This window comes from Poecilia reticulata, linkage group LG1 (genome assembly GCF_000633615.1).
Source record: "Poecilia reticulata strain Guanapo linkage group LG1, Guppy_female_1.0+MT, whole genome shotgun sequence".
NCBI classification, from domain to species: Eukaryota; Metazoa; Chordata; class Actinopteri; order Cyprinodontiformes; family Poeciliidae; genus Poecilia; species Poecilia reticulata.
In genome coordinates, this window is record NC_024331.1 from 27,059,890 (window position 1) to 27,075,768 (window position 15,879).

Below are 15,879 nucleotides of genomic sequence, written 5' to 3' on the forward strand. Positions count from 1 at the left end.
TCGGCCCAGAAGTAGTTTTGGCCACCCCAGATCTAACCATAAGTAATTACAAATTGATTTAGGAACCATAAACTCTGTATTTTACAACGGCCATCACAAAATAATGACCTTGAGTCAATTAAGTAGAGACATCGTGGGTAGATCATGAAACAAAGCGGTCCAAGAGCTTGACTCAAATCCACCAGTTCTCAGGAGGAATGGGACAAAATTTTGGCAAACTGATGAAAAGTTTGTGGTTGGAAACAAAACGGCTTGAAATTCAGTTCCAACAAATACTAAAAAAAAACACATGAAAACCTCCAGATTAAAAGTCTCTTGAACAGATTTTACTGACAGTCTTAACTCTTGTGACTTTAGACTGAAATGTCATTTTCAGCACACAGAGCATTATGACTTTAATATCTTTATTTATAACTTACTGTTTGAAAATGATAAAACTAGCTAAATTCTTAGTGTTTGACTGGTTGTGTACTCACAGAGTTGTGAGTTGGCTCATGTTGGAGAAGGAGTCATTGGACAGCGAGTTGATTTTATTGTTGCTCAGATCTCTGCGGAGGCAAAGGTCAGGAGGGATCAATACGCATTAATGCAACATGCAAGTCTAAAACAAACTTCCTGGAACAACACAAACAAAAGCATAAAAAAGAGTTACACAATGTTTAAATGACTTTTTGAAAATCCTTGCATCTCCTGAAACAAAACAAAAATCTAAGTTAACTCAGTTTTTGATCTGATCACATGAAGGATTCTTCTGGATGTTTGTCATATTATCTAAATATGAAACGTCTGCATTGAATCGAGTCTACAGCCAACAGCTCCACCTAGTGGATGTTTGTGGAAGGATGTTCACATCTTCCAACAAGTTACTGTTAAATAACGGCTGATCCTAATAAACTTCTGACTTTCAAGGTACTGATCCGCTTTAGTTTGAAGGTACACTTCTTGAAAACAAAATGCTAAAAATAAAAAATAAAAGTCATATCACGTTGGGTACAACAAAATATAACATTTTCAAAAAGAGCTGCTGTTTACTCAGTTTGTGCCTCTTTAAATGCTGCATCAGTAGAGCAGGATAAAAGTCAGTATTGTTTTTGTCAAAGTGAATTCAACCGTGTTTAGTGAGGTTTCTCTTACACAAGCTGCAGGTACTTGAAGCTGGCTAACTCCTTAGGGACGCTGGTGAACTGGTTTCCATCCAGGTACCTAACAAGAGAAGATATTTGTTCTGAAAAACTGACTCCGTTCAAAACATTTGCATGTTGCTAAAAACCTGTTCACATAAATTCAATGAGAGAGATGATGTCAGAAACATTATTCAATCAGGAACTGTAAAAATTAACGACAAGTTAATAACTATTACAACTTCTACTCCAACCAATTAAACACCTGAACTTTTTTCATCGGCAGCCTCCTAATGAAACACTGTACTGCATGTGTTTTTCTCGTTTTAACGTTTCAATATATTTTATTCTCAAACCTGCCAATTATCTGTACAATAGATGAACAATAATGTGTGAAGTGATTGATTTAATCTAATAAACTTATGGAAGCTGGTTTTAGGGTTATTATTACTGGAAAATACACCAGGAAATAGGAAATGGACTGAAATCAGACAATTTTCTTCATTAACTCTTCCTGGTGATTGGTCCAGCAGAAAGTAAAAAAAGAAGAAGATATTTTTCTGGTCAGTGAATATATCACACATAAGTAATAACACAACAATCATACTGAGAGCTAGTCAGTTTCAATCGCTCATAGCAGAAAGGCTTCCTAAATATTGAGCCATAAAGATATAAAATCTGTAAGGTCAAAGCCTCACCACTAAATTCTGCTTGGTAAATCACTATTAACTTTATTATTATTATTATTGATCAGGTTATAGGTCTAAAATGCACCCGATCAAACTTTAAGAGTAACCATGGATGTAACACTGACCAGACAACTGAGACATTTCTTTTTTTTCCCACTTGCTTTGTTTTCCCAGAGGTTTTAAGAGGCGTTCACTCACAGTTCGGTGATGTTACGTGGTAATCCTCTGGGCAGAGCCTGCAGGTGTTTGTTGCTGCAGCGAACCACTGTGTCCATGCAGGAACACTGACTGGGACACTGAGGCCCCGCTACGCAGCTCCTGTCCTCCAGCACAGAACCTGGACACACAAAGTACAGTTTCACTTTGGAGTCACTCAGTTTAAATTACTCACATTGCATTTGCTAGGGGTGTAAGCTAAAACAAAATTATCCAAAAGGGTAGTGAAATTTGCCACTTTGTTTCATTAAAAAATATATTACATTTCTTGCTGAGCAAATAAAAACAAAACACAATATTTTGTTTTTGTAAGCTGGAAAACAAGATTCCCCCTGAGTTGTTTCAACTTTAGTATTCTAGCCCATTTTGCAGAAAGTTTGGACACCACTGACCTTAGCTAATTCATTTTGATCTAGTAAACAATTAATTGTTTTCATCTCTAGTATTCTCTGACATTTCTCTCCACGTTTCAGCGAGTTTTAAGAGAAACTACCATCCTCGCAGCGGAAATCAGGGACCGCTACGTCCTGCAGAGGAATCCCTCGCAGGAAAGCCGGGCTCTGGCACCGAGGGTTCCCCGTCACGATCCGGCGGCTCCGGAGCCACGCCCCGAACCAGGACAGGTGGCAGTCGCAGGTAAAGGGGTTGGCCAGCAGGTTTCTGACACACAGCAGACGAACCATGAGGGAGGGAATCACACGCAAGGCGAGACACACACTTTGATGCACAAGAGTCACTGACAGAGTGGAGAGGTTGGGCAGAGTGTCGAAGGCTCCAGGCAGGATGGTGGTGAGCTGGTTGTCGTAGAGGGAGAGCAGCCTGACGTTGGGCAGCCCTGTGAAGCTGCTGTTATGGATGCAGCTGATCCTGTTGTTCCTTAGCATCCTACACACACACACACACACACACACACACCACGCACACGCACGCACGCACGCGCACACACACACGCACACACGCACACACACACACACACACACACACACACATCCAAAAACACAAACATTAACTATTAAACTCCAACATCTGGTACAATCATTTGCTAAAAGACAAATTATGAGTATCAGTTCACTTTATGGGTTTCGGTTTTACAGTGTCTTACTCTTGTCTGGGTTCTTTCTTTTTATGTGGCTGAAGAGACTAAAATCCATAGTATTTGTAAAGAGAGTAAAGGAAAAATCAAAGGATAAATAAAGCAGGTCCACATGAGTATTAGGGTCATACTAAGAAAAAATAAAAATAATAAAATTATGAGAATAAATTTATAATAATACTAGATACTACTAGATACTAATACTAGATACTACTATAATACTTGTAATTAAATCAGAATATGAGAATAAAGTTGTAGTATTACGAGAATACAGTCATATGAGAATAAATATGAGAATAAAAAATAAAGTCGTACGAGAATAAAGTTGTAATAAAATGAGAATAATGCAATAAATCATGAGAATAAAATCGTACAAGACATTCTTTTTCACTTTTAATGCATAAACTTTATCAACAAAATTTACTGAGAGGAAATGCTGCTGACTGTCGAATTAAACCTGCCGCCAGATGGCGCTGTTTGAACATTTAAGGTTTAATAGCAGGACATGCAGAGGTTATGACTCTTGTTCTTTCAACAACATAACTTTTTATGTTTTGGAAAATGCTGCAGCTGCATTTTGCAGCCTAAAAAATAGTCAAACTCGTCATTCACACACGTAAGAACAAAGTTTTAAAAGATTACATAAAAAACCTCCTGGAAACTTAATACATTTTGAAATAAAGACAGTAAGTGAGATACTATTTACTGTTCATATGACGGATTTATTCTATAAAAAAAGATCAAATCAATTTTAAACACATATAATTGCTACCTCATTAATGGAAGCTGCTGTTGTTTACTCAGTTTTGTAGTGAAGAGACTTTGTTTGTGTCCATGTGTTTTTGTTCATGCGGTGTTTTCTCTTTAATCAATAGTCTAAGGTGTTGTTATATTTCTTTATATTTATTTAAAAAACACTGTGAAAATCGATTGTGACATGTAAACAAATTTATATCTGATTTAAAAGTAACTTTTTGTCTTTGAGTCCAAATTGTTTGAAACATGTTGAATCCCTGTGACGTCTGTAATGACTTGAAAAATGATTTAAAAACCAATGAAAACATCAGTTGGTTTGTTGGTACAGAATAAAACGAACAAGAAAAAACAAGTTTTCCTCATTTTCATGACAAAACTTTAAGAAAAGTATCTATATCCCAACCAGATTATCTTAACTTCTCTACTTATTTGATGTACAAAATACAGAGCTTAATAGCAACACACAGGATGTTTAGCTGGTTTACATGAATAAGCACATTATTTCAGCATCAAATGCTAATAAAACTGGATTCTTCTGTATTTCAGCTGCAGATATTTGAACTCACAGCATGCGCAGCCCCTCCATGCCTCTGAACATGCTCCCTCGCACCGACTCCAGGTGGTTGGCTGTCAGGTGAAGTTCCCCCACTGACGAGGCGCCCTCAAATGCACCGTCCTCGATCTCCGAAATCTTGTTGTTGCTCAGGTTACTAAGAGGAGAAAAATAAATAAAATAAAGCTTTTTGCCATGTGGGTGAAAATTGTTGACTCCAAAAAAATAAATAAAATCAATCAAATGAAACAGTTAGAAATTTACTGTTGATTCAAAACTTGGAAAAAACTTTTACAGCAGTGTGTTAGGGCCACTGAAGGTAGAAAAAAAATGAGTAAATTTCTGCAAAAAAGTCAGAAAATTTTGTGATAAATCTTCCAATTTTCAAAAACTTTCAAAAAGAAAATTTAAAAGAACATTTTAGGCATTTGGCACTTACATTTTCTTTATATGAGAAAGACCCTTGAAGGCGCCAGTGGCCTCCAGCATGGACAGGTCATTGTTGTTAAGACGCCTGGAGAAATTATAGAAATTAATATCAAATCCAACATAAAGACCAATTCAGATGTTTGGACCTGCATCAATGTGTCTTAATGCAGCTGTAATGTTTTATCAGTGTGAAAAAGAAACATTTTCCTCACTGTCTCATGAAATCAGGCTAAACCTTTCCTGTTTTTTGTCAGTTTTCTTTATGAATAGTGAGTTAGATGTTTTAGACAAAGTTTAAAGTGTTCTTCAAATTTATAAGTTAAATAATTTTATGACTAATTTGGTGGTATTCTTACGGTCATTGTCCATTTAGAACAGGGATGTCAAAGTCAAATACACAGAGGGCCAAAAAAACAAATTTGCTACAAGCCGAGGGCCGGACTGGTTTAATGTTTATTAAAACATATTGAAATGATTGCACATAGCCTATTGAACCAAGACCTAACAGAGTGTATTATTTAACGATTAAATGAATAAAGCAATATTTTGTTATGGCTCTGTCAGTAACTTCAAGGGAAAACATTTTTCAAGAGGCAAACAGCAACAAATTTAATTGTTTTTAAAAACAAAATATGTTTCTTAATATCAAGATAAATGCATAAATCAAAGTGCATGCATTATAAACTGAAAATACGTTACTGCTCTGTGATGCTCACTTGTCTGAGGCTGAGCCTGATACTTGGAGGTGTCTCATCTTTTGTACAAGTTCATCAATGTTCGGGGTGAGGCTCTGAGCTGATGAATAATGAAGCCGTTTGGGCGCGCTGTAGTCACTTCGCGGGCTACCGTTGCATTATGGGAAATGTAGTGTTTGCAGGCAAAACACGAGCGGGCGGCTCTGGCTTGCGGGCCGGTTCTCATAGTAATTAAATATCATTCAGGGGGCCATAGATAATTGATTTGCGGGCCGGATGTGGCCCGCAGGCCTTGACTTTGACTTATGTGATTTAGAAGATCCATTTGTGCTCAGGAGGCTTCTACGTTATTTGACATTCCTATGCAAATGTGGTCATTTTTACCAAACACTTCAAATGTATTTTTATCTTTATCTGACATGTATCCACAAATTAAGATTTTTATTGTCAAAAATAAGCTGGGCTGAGACCCAAACGGTAGTACAAAAATGTGCAAAAAAGTTAATTTGCATGATAGGTCCCCTTTTAGTGTGGAGGTTGAACCTGAAAGTTACTGCGACAGGACGTAGTGTCCGTGTAATTTTGCACATGAGCGTGACTCACAGCTCTTCGGTGGAGGGCGGCAGGTGCTCTGGGAACTTGGTGAGGCGCAGATTGGAGCAGTCCACCACATTGGCCTCACAGCGACATTTAGCAGGACATACAGGCTTACTGTTACACTCGTAGCTCAGGCGTCGATCTTCAGTGCCTGCATGCAAACACAGGATGCAAATGTCTCCTATTGTTTCTGTGACTGCAGAAATAAAGCTAAATAAAAAACATATTCACCTGGGATGTGGTACTGCTCCTTGGCTGTAAAGAAAAGCAATCAAAGAGAAATATGTCAATCAATAAATATGCTTACTTCAGTATAATTTCTGAATGGAAAATAAACCATTGTTTAAACCAAAAATTCACCAGACAAGAACACACACCTGCAGATTTTGTTAAAGTTTCATAAGTTTGCAATTAAACAAAACTGATTTGGAAAAATTTCTTTTGCCTGATTTAATTTTTTTTATTTATATTTTCGTCCGTACAAAAGCCAAAATTTCCTCTTAACTTTATATTTTGTTTTGCCTGATTTTTAAAATATTAAATTACTAATTTACTCAGACTTATTACCAAATACTTGTTTTACTCTTGAGTAATTTCTTAGACGACTACTTTTTTTTAAACTTTTACTTGAGTAAAAATATGTTAGTGCCACTCTTCCTCAGTATCATTTTTGTGCACTCTACCCACCACTTTCAAAACAATCATTATCAACTGAATGGCCGGCAGAGACTTACCGGAGCATCTGAACTTGTGGCTCTTGATCTGAGCGATGCGTTTGTTGGCGAGCCGACGAGGGCTGGCGCAGCGAGCTCCGCTGGTCTCGATGGGGTTTGAACCCAGGAAGTCAGCCAGCCACTTCACATGACAGTCACAGACAAACGGGTTCTGGGCCAGGTGGCTGAGAAGACATCACAAAACCGCAACCCGATCAAACACTAGCTTCTCTTCTGGATTTTCCACGTTCGGTGGTCGCCATGGCGACCCCGCCGTCTCCCGACCAGATCAAACTCGACGTCACGTTGCGTCAGCAGCCACTCTACTGCGCATGTCGCCTTCAGAATGCAGGCAAGAATACATTATTCTAACTTTTTAACTATCTACAGGTTGGCTAATAAAATAATGTACAACTCGTAGCCAGCACAGATCACCTCACTCGGCCCGGCGCAGGCTGTTGTGAGAGATTTTATTTTTAGCACATCTTGCACTGCCTCCCGTTCAACGGCATTTTAATTTCCGAAGGTAATCAGTGGCGCAACTACACATTATTTAGGTGGATGCGAAAACATAAATCGGCAACAAATAGCTAATATCATTTAGTTTTGGTCATCTTCTCTCGTCAATTATCAACTCACCTGCAATTAATGTCAATTTGGTAAAGTAACTTAAAATAACACTGCCATAAACATTTGTAGTACCGCGGACAATATGCTAGCTGATGCTAAAACAGCAAGACGAAAGCGGGTAACCATGGTAACCAGTGAGCGTTGAAAGGCCGCCCGGTGTTCCAGCTCTTTCTCTAGCCAAGTTGCGCGCGCATATGCTGCGTTTACAACTAAATAATCCCTCTAAAGTCCAAAAAGGAAGGTGCTTCTTTTTTACTCACAGTGTCTGGATGCTGTGCAGTGAGCTAAAGGTTCCCTTAGCCAGACTTTGGATCTTATTGTCGTACAGAGAAAGAAGGGCAAGGTTTTCCAGGTCTTTGAACGCTGCTGCACGGATACAGTGGATTTTATTTGCATTCAGCAATCTGCAGGATGTTAAGAAACCAGAATCAGAAAAGAATGAATCACAGGTTCACTGACATCATCATCTGACTGCGATGGCATATCAGGGGAACTGTAGATAGGAAAAAAGGAGGAGTAAATTTCCACCAAAACTCAGAACATTTTCAAAGGTCAAATATTTTCAACTTTTGAAACTCAGAAATGTCCATGCTTTGTTAAGAACATTTCATTGAATAATCTTAAAATTTCTGATTTTTTTTTTTCTGGCAAATTTTAAACTATTTAAACTCACAAATGTATGTGTCTTCTGGAAAAATTCTGAGATTACTCTCAACATTTCATTTCTGAGTATTTTGGCAGAAATTTACCCCTTTTTTCTATATACAATGGCCCTAATATGGTGATGTATCAGACAAGTGTTGGTTTCAAACAGAAATCTTTTTTTCTTTTTCTTTTTTTTTCACAAAGATGGGATCTTTTAACCCTAAATTGTCAACTTCTTGTGACCCCATTTGGGAATCCCTACAGAACAATTAAGGTTATTTGTACCACACAAAATCACCACAACAGACCAGCGGGGTAAATACTGGCATGTTTTCTTGGACCAATTCTTCCATTTTCTTATTCCTCAAACAAAGATGAAGCCATAATGAAAATAAACACTTTCAATGCATTAAAAATAAATAAGACATTACAATTCACCACTACTTTATGGCAATAATTTTTAGAAGTAATGTTAAGCTATGGAAACTATGATAAAGTATTAGGGTACTAAAGTACTAAATGCCATATACAGGTCTAAGTACTAAAAAGTACAAAGTACTAAAGAAAAATAAAAAACAAGAACAAAGTCATAAAATTATGACTCTAAAGTCATAATATTACAAAAAGAAACTCGTAATATGAGAATAAAGTACAATAAAGTTGTATGAGAATAAAATCAAAATTATACAAGCATAAAGTTATAATAGTGTGAGAAAAAATCATATTACAAAAATAGAGTTGTATAAGAATAAAGTCATAAAATTACAAAAAATAAAGTTGTAATGTTACAACTTTCTTTTCGTAGGACTATAAAGTTGTTCTTGTGTTATTTCGACTTTATTCTTGTAATATTATGATTTTATTCTCTTTTTTTTTTTGTGTGGCCCTAATACTTCATCAATCAAAACTGATTTACGCTTAACAGCTTGGAATAAAAACATATAAATATTCAATATTTTGAATCAAAGTTGCTTCTGCTAAGCCAGAAAATCCAATTAACATAAAATTAACTTATGATGCAAAGCTTAGATGTCATCCCAGTTTTAACAGAAATAAAAGTGAGTTTTTTCAGACTTACAGCAGCTCCAGAGAAACCAAGCCATCGAATACTCCACTGGGCAGCTCAGTGATTTTATTCCCATACAGAACGCTGCAGACAAGAAACAGCAGGATCACCCCGAATGCTTTTACTGCTGTTACTGATGCATTACTTTGATAAAACCACACACTTTATTGCACAGATACATGTTTACAAAAGAGCCAGAAAGAAGCCAGGAAACAGCTAAATCACAGTGGAGTGCGTAGATCCCACATTATTTTTATACAAACATGATGCAAACATCATGTGTGTAACATAATGTTAAAACATTATTTGTTTTAACTTCTTGATTCTGATTTGCTAAGAATATATTGCTTATCGTTACAAATAACGATATGAATGACCTGGCTGGTTCCACAAATACCTGCACGATAAAACAAAACATCTCAAATTAACGGTACAGTACTGGCAGCTGTTACTGAATTTTACCGTATAAATATGGCATAAATACAGACAAAATTCTGGCAACCACTGTTAGGTATTTTACTGTAAATTATGGTAATTTATGTTAAAATGTTATTGTATAATCTGTATCGTAAGACCTGTCTATGGTAAAATATATCCATAAAATTATTTCATACCATATAAAAAAATACAGATTTTAAATGGTATTTTATATTTTACCATATAAAATTCAGATAATCACAGATTTTATATGGCAAAATCCGTATTTATCCAAATTTTACCATATAAATACGGTAAACTAGATTTATGGTAATTTATAGTAGCTGTGGTTACAAGTGGTTTCTGAATGGTAAGTTAACTTTGTCTCTTCCAGTAGCCATTGTTAATCGCATACAGAGGTAAAACCAGCTGACCAAACCCTGCTGGAGCTCTGCCTGGGTTGCTAGGTAACGGTTGCTAGGTATCGGGCTGGGCTTCACTGGGGTTGCTAGGTGAGGGGCAGAGCCTGCTGAACTGTGATGTTACATTCGCTCCTCTATAACCTGTCACTGTAACAGCCTGTACATATATATGTTTGTTATATACTTTCAGTGGAAGGAAAAACAAGAAATGTAAAAAAAATTTTAAAAAATAGTGAGAGGAAGCAAAGAAAACTCACAGCGAATTGAGCGCTCGGAGGCCGTGAAATGCATCAGGAGCAATCTCAGATATCTGATTGTTGCTCAGGTCTCTGTGCAGGAAACAGATCAGAAACTACATATTCATCACAGATGTAAATGGAAAATACATTCATTCCCCTTCCTTTGATTCAAAGCTTCAGTTATTTATTTACTTGAATCTCCAGCTTGATCTCCACCACGACGTTCTGATATTTTAAACATTCAGCTCAACTCACATTTCTCTTCCCGCCTGTCTGGAAACCTACAAACTCCGAAACTCTCCTACAATATAAACACATGCAGCCAACAATCGTGTTGCCTTCGTGCTCCTGTAAGCCGCAAGCAACGCGGCAGAACATTTTGGAACTGAATTGTAACATAAAACATGCACAGGACTGTAAACCAGTCCTGCGCATCTAAAATAAAATTCTCCACACTATGTCACCATGTTGTGCCATTGAGTATCAACATGGCTGATTTAGCACGTTAGCATTAGCTTCCACTAAATACCACGATGGTGTAGTGCAGAACTAATGTGAATTATTAGCGCTTTAATGTTAGCGCAGTGATTTTTTTTAGTTAGCAGTGCCCAACTTGTGGTTTCACTGCAAAAACACAAAACCTTGCAAAGCATTTTTGGTTTATTTTCTAGTGCAAATATGTTAGTACACTTGGAGTAAGACAAAGCTTAACTTATAAGTAACTTTTCAGCAGCATATAGGAGCTTTTTTAAATCAATAATTCCTTAATATTGATGAAAGCGTGCTACTTCCATTGGCTGATTATATAATATGGGAAAATGTGAAATAATTTTACAATGGAGCTAACACTTTTTCATCAATATTCAGTTAACTATTTGGTTAAAAGAACTCTTATATCTTGCTGAAACGTTACTTGTAAGTTCGTTTTGCCTTATTTCAAGTGTACTAAGATATTTGCATTAAAAACTAGACATAAAATGCTTGGTAAGATTTTGTGTTTTTGCAGTGTTGTGTTTATTAATATCACACTTTGCTTTTTGAATAGGCACTGAAACAAAATGGAGCACAAAAAGACACAAAAGATGTGCAAAAAACAGCCCAAGGTCAGTGCAACATAACGTTTGTCAGTAAATGTCTGACATCAAGTAATCATTGAAATAAAGAGAACAGATCATCTTAGCTGCAGTAACCTGTGTGAAGGTAAAACAAAGGGCTGGCTTGGTGATCAAAAGGTTGTAACTCACATGCGGTGGAGCTTCTTGTAGGAGGTGAACGCACCAGGAGGAACTGACTTGATGCCGTTCTGCTCCAGACGACTGCAGGAAAATAAAAGACAGAATGAGACACGAAGATTAGTTGGTTTTCATTCACACATTACTTGATTCACTTTTAGTATCGAAATACACAACATTTTATATGTTAGAATAAGGCTTAGTTTTACATCTAAAGTATGCAAAAACACAAAATCATATCGAGTATTTTTGATCTGGTCTCTAGTGCAAATATTTTAGTACAGTTAAAATAAGACATTTTGCTTTCTTTCTATTAATCAAAGACGTATGGAGCAGTAGACCTTACATCTCCGTCATGGCCTCCGGCAGGTGGGCAGGTATGGCGGTGAGGCCCCTTCCTCTGCAGTTCACAATGTTGTTGCTGCAGGAACACATCGGAGGACAAGAACCGGACGCCAAACTGCACGGCTGAACGAAGGCGCTGCCGCTGTGGGCTAGCAGGAGGATCAGAGGGAACGGTTCTATACTCAGATCTATTACCTGCATTTCTATGCAACAACACCTGACACGCCACCTGAACAGAGTTCCCAAAAACTGTACTAAATTAAGAGCAGGACTACTTCAACATATTTTTACTCAAGGAAAAGTAAAAGAAATAGCAAGAAGTAAGAGTAAGAGTGTAAAAAGTTGACTCAAGTACTGATCAAATGATCAATCATTTAATATTTAAAAATTACATAAACAGGCAGATCAAAATTTAAAGATAAGTGGAAATTTTGGAATTTTAAAGACCAAAATGACAATAAATTATATAAGTAACAAAAAATAACAAATTAAGACAAAATTATGTTTTTGTTTTTTTTTTTCTAAATCAGTTTCTTTCGATAAAAACTTTAACAAAAACTGCAGGTCTGTGTCTGGTGAATTTTTGATTAAAACTTGTTTGTTTTTCATTCAGTGGGGAGAAAATCCATAAGTTTTACTCAAGTAAGAGAAGAAATACTTTATAATAAAATTACACAAGTAGAAATAAAAAGTACAGCATAGTAAAAATACTCCTAAAAGTACATTTTTCCCAAAAATTACTCAAGTGTCACTGCAAAAACACAAAATCTTACCAAGTAGTTTTGTCTAGTTTCTAGTGAAAATATTGTAATACACTCGAAATAAGACAATATTAATTTACAAGTAACTTTTCAGCAAGATGTATGAGCTTGTTTTAGGTCAATAATTCCTTAATATTGATGAAAAAGTTCTAGTTCCACTGGTAGATTATTTCACTTATACCAAGACGTTAATCCCAGACGTTTTAGTAAAATAATCTGAAAGTGAAACTACAACCTTTTAATCAATATCAAGGAATTTTTTTACTTAAAACAAGCTCATATATCTCGGTGAGAACTTTCTTGTGTGTTATTTTAAGACATTTACACTAAAAACTGGACCAAAAATAAGTTTTTCTGTTTTTGCAGTGTAAATGTAACTGTGTAAATAGTTACTCCCCAACTCTGCACCTGAGCAGGCGAAGTCACTCTTGCGCAGCTCTGCGAGGTTGAGCCCCCGCAGAGCCGGAGGGGAACTGCACTGCGTGTAGAGGCCCAGCGCAGACCGCTGCCGTAGCCATGGCGACAGCCAGGCCAGGTGACAGTCACAGCGCAGCGCGTTGGAGTGGAGCCGGCTGGAGGGGGGAAGCAGAGAGAGAGAGAAAATGGTTCCCCGATAACAACATGCAGTTGGCAGGAGCGGCGCACTTACAAGGTTCGCAGTTTCGGCATGTGGTTGAAACTGGAGACGGGGATGCTGCTGATGTTGTTGTTGTTCATCGTGCTGGAGGGGACAAATAGAGTTAGCAACAAGGAAAAAGGTCAGAGGATGTGAGGAAACAAAGGAGGAGGAAGAGAAACACGAGGAAACAATACTGGAAGTTTGAAAAAACAGTAACAGAAGATATGCCATTGTGATCCGATTTAATACTACAACATTGCAAAAACAGCAAATCTACCAAGTAAATTTTATCTAGTTTCTATTGTAAATATCTCAGTACACTTGTAATAAGACAAAACTAACCTTTCAACAAGATGAAGCAGCTTACTATAAATCCTTGAAATTGATGAAAAAGTTCAGCTGGCAGATTATTTCACTTGTAACATGGAAAACTGTCTTAAAATAATTTGTCAATGGAACTAAAACTTTTTCATCAATATTGAGGAATTATTGACTTTAAACAAGCTCCTTTATCTTTCTGGAAAATTACTTATAACTTTGTTCTGTCTTATTTCAAGTGTACTAAGAAATTTGAACTAAAAACTAGACATTAAAATCTTAGTTTTTATGTGTTTTTGAAGTGAAAGAAAAAAAATAAAAGTTACACTGCAAAAACACAGAACCTTACAAAGTATTTTGTGTCTTTTTTTTAGTGCAAATATCTTAGCACACTTGAAATGAGACAAAATTAACTTACAAGTAACTTTTCAGCAAGATGAAGGAGATTTTAAGTCAATAATTCCTTAATATTGATGAAAAAGTTCTATTTCCACTTGCAGATTATTTCACTTAAAACAAGACATTTTTTCTCATGTTATAAGTAAAATAATTTGTCACCAATTTTAAGGAAGTATTACCTTAAAACACGCGTCTATATCTTGCTGAAAAGTTAGTTTTGTTTAATTTGAAGTGTACTTTTAGAACATTAAAACTCCCAGGTCAGCTTTAGATACGTACAGCACTTCCAGGGACCGCAGAGCTCTGAACGCTCCCTCCTCTATACAGGTGATGTGGTTTTTATCCAGCTGACTGGAAATAAAAGCAGCATCAGTACTGGTCGTCATCCTTTTAGCACGAGACAGAATTTTACTGACAGGTTTTTGATGTCTGTGGCTCCTCTGAACGCTCGCCGTGGGATGGCCTGGATGGCATTTTCACTCAGATCCCTGAAACACAGAACCGCCAGAGTCAATGATTGTTTCTGGTTTTAATTTCTGGACTCATCAATGTACACCAGTGACAATCTATCCAAATATTAATGCTTAAATTTGTGCGTTTCATGGGTGTAAATGTGAGGAACACTGAAACAACACAAAATATTAGCAAGTGTCTTTATCTGGTTTCCAGTGGAAATATTTTAGTTCACTTAAAATAAGAAAACTAACTTATAAGTAACTTTTAAGCAACATGTAGGAGCTTATTTTAGTAAATAATTCCATATAACAAATAAAGGTATGAATAAAATAAAATAAAATCATGGGCATAATTTTGTCTGAATGGTATTTCTTCTGTACTTCTTATTTAATTTAATATTTTATTGATTATTCTTTTATGTGATTTGGACTTTGAGTCTGAAATAAAATCTATAAAATAACATATATATTGCGCCTTCATACAACAAATTGCTATGAAGGTTCATTTTCTTTGTTACAACAAATTAAATTGAATTACAATAATGTAATTTTATTTTTACGGCACATAAATATGCAAATCATTTGCCCAGTGAAATAACACGCAGATTATTTCACTTGTATCAATATTTTTCTAATATTATAGGTGAAATAAAACTAACTTGCAATTGTTGCCATTCTAAATATTTATATATAAATAGTATTATTTTTATTTTTGTATTAAATTGAAGGACAGACTTCAGTGTTGATGCAAAATACTTGAGTTTTTTGTTGCTGCTGTTTTTCTTGATGATTATTGGACTTTTATTTTCTCGTTTGAACAATAATGTAATTTTATTTTTAAGACAACAGTGTTTAGCTGTCACACTAAACCGGTTTGAGTCATATCTGTTTTTTAATAATTACTTAATATTAAACCTTCTAGAAACAGTTTATTAATAAAATAGGGATTTATTTAAAAACAGATGAGAGATAGGACACAGATAAATAAAGCTGAACCTCAGTCATAAATGAACAGGACTCCTGGCACTCAAAGTTCAGTAGGGTCAGGGACATAAAGCAACCGGAGGAGGCCATGACAGATATACAGCGTGGGAGCATGTCTGCAACCAGGAGAGAGCGACTTGGAGGGCGTGGTGTTGCAGGTTGTGGAAATATAAATTTCACAGATGGTTCAGCGTCATATTTCACACAACCTGGAGTTGGATGGAGTTAAATATGAGTCTGGTTTAAGAAGAAACAAGGAAATAAACAGAGAAAATCAGAGTTTTTAAAATTCCTGTCTTAGTTTATTAGCACTAATTCAGTTTGGTGGAATTGGACATAATAAGTACTTTAATATATAAGAATAAAATATGAAAAAGTGTAAAAAGAGGTGATAGATAGATAGATAGATAGATAGATAGATAGATAGATAGATAGATAGATAGATAGATAGATAGATAGATAGATAGATAGATAGATAGATAGAT

At 36.1% G+C, this 15,879-nt stretch overlaps 1 protein-coding gene across 5 annotated transcripts in view; it reads right to left on the reverse strand.

Moving 5' to 3' along the window:
* Nucleotides 1-15,879, reverse strand: part of LOC103470154 (slit homolog 1 protein-like) — a 57,688-nt gene that overhangs the window by 18,703 nt on the left and 23,106 nt on the right. For all 5 annotated transcript variants that reach the window (XR_001777106.1, XM_008418344.2, XM_008418363.2 and 2 more), the window contains 19 exons: nt 14,372-14,443; nt 14,235-14,306; nt 13,269-13,340; nt 13,028-13,191; nt 11,860-12,007; nt 11,526-11,597; nt 10,300-10,371; nt 9,216-9,287; nt 7,753-7,896; nt 6,884-7,047; nt 6,381-6,404; nt 6,156-6,300; nt 4,868-4,942; nt 4,442-4,585; nt 2,768-2,911; nt 2,520-2,686; nt 2,009-2,147; nt 1,135-1,203; nt 477-548 (listed from right to left, as the gene is read on the reverse strand). Coding sequence is in view for 4 of the 5 variants with exons in the window: in XM_008418344.2 (XP_008416566.1) it covers nt 477-548; nt 1,135-1,203; nt 2,009-2,147; nt 2,520-2,686; nt 2,768-2,911; nt 4,442-4,585; nt 4,868-4,942; nt 6,156-6,300; nt 6,381-6,404; nt 6,884-7,047; nt 7,753-7,896; nt 9,216-9,287; nt 10,300-10,371; nt 11,526-11,597; nt 11,860-12,007; nt 13,028-13,191; nt 13,269-13,340; nt 14,235-14,306; nt 14,372-14,443 (2,031 nt within the window). In the remaining variant the exon portion in view is untranslated. The remainder of the gene's footprint in view (nt 1-476; nt 549-1,134; nt 1,204-2,008; nt 2,148-2,519; nt 2,687-2,767; nt 2,912-4,441; nt 4,586-4,867; nt 4,943-6,155; nt 6,301-6,380; nt 6,405-6,883; nt 7,048-7,752; nt 7,897-9,215; nt 9,288-10,299; nt 10,372-11,525; nt 11,598-11,859; nt 12,008-13,027; nt 13,192-13,268; nt 13,341-14,234; nt 14,307-14,371; nt 14,444-15,879) is intronic.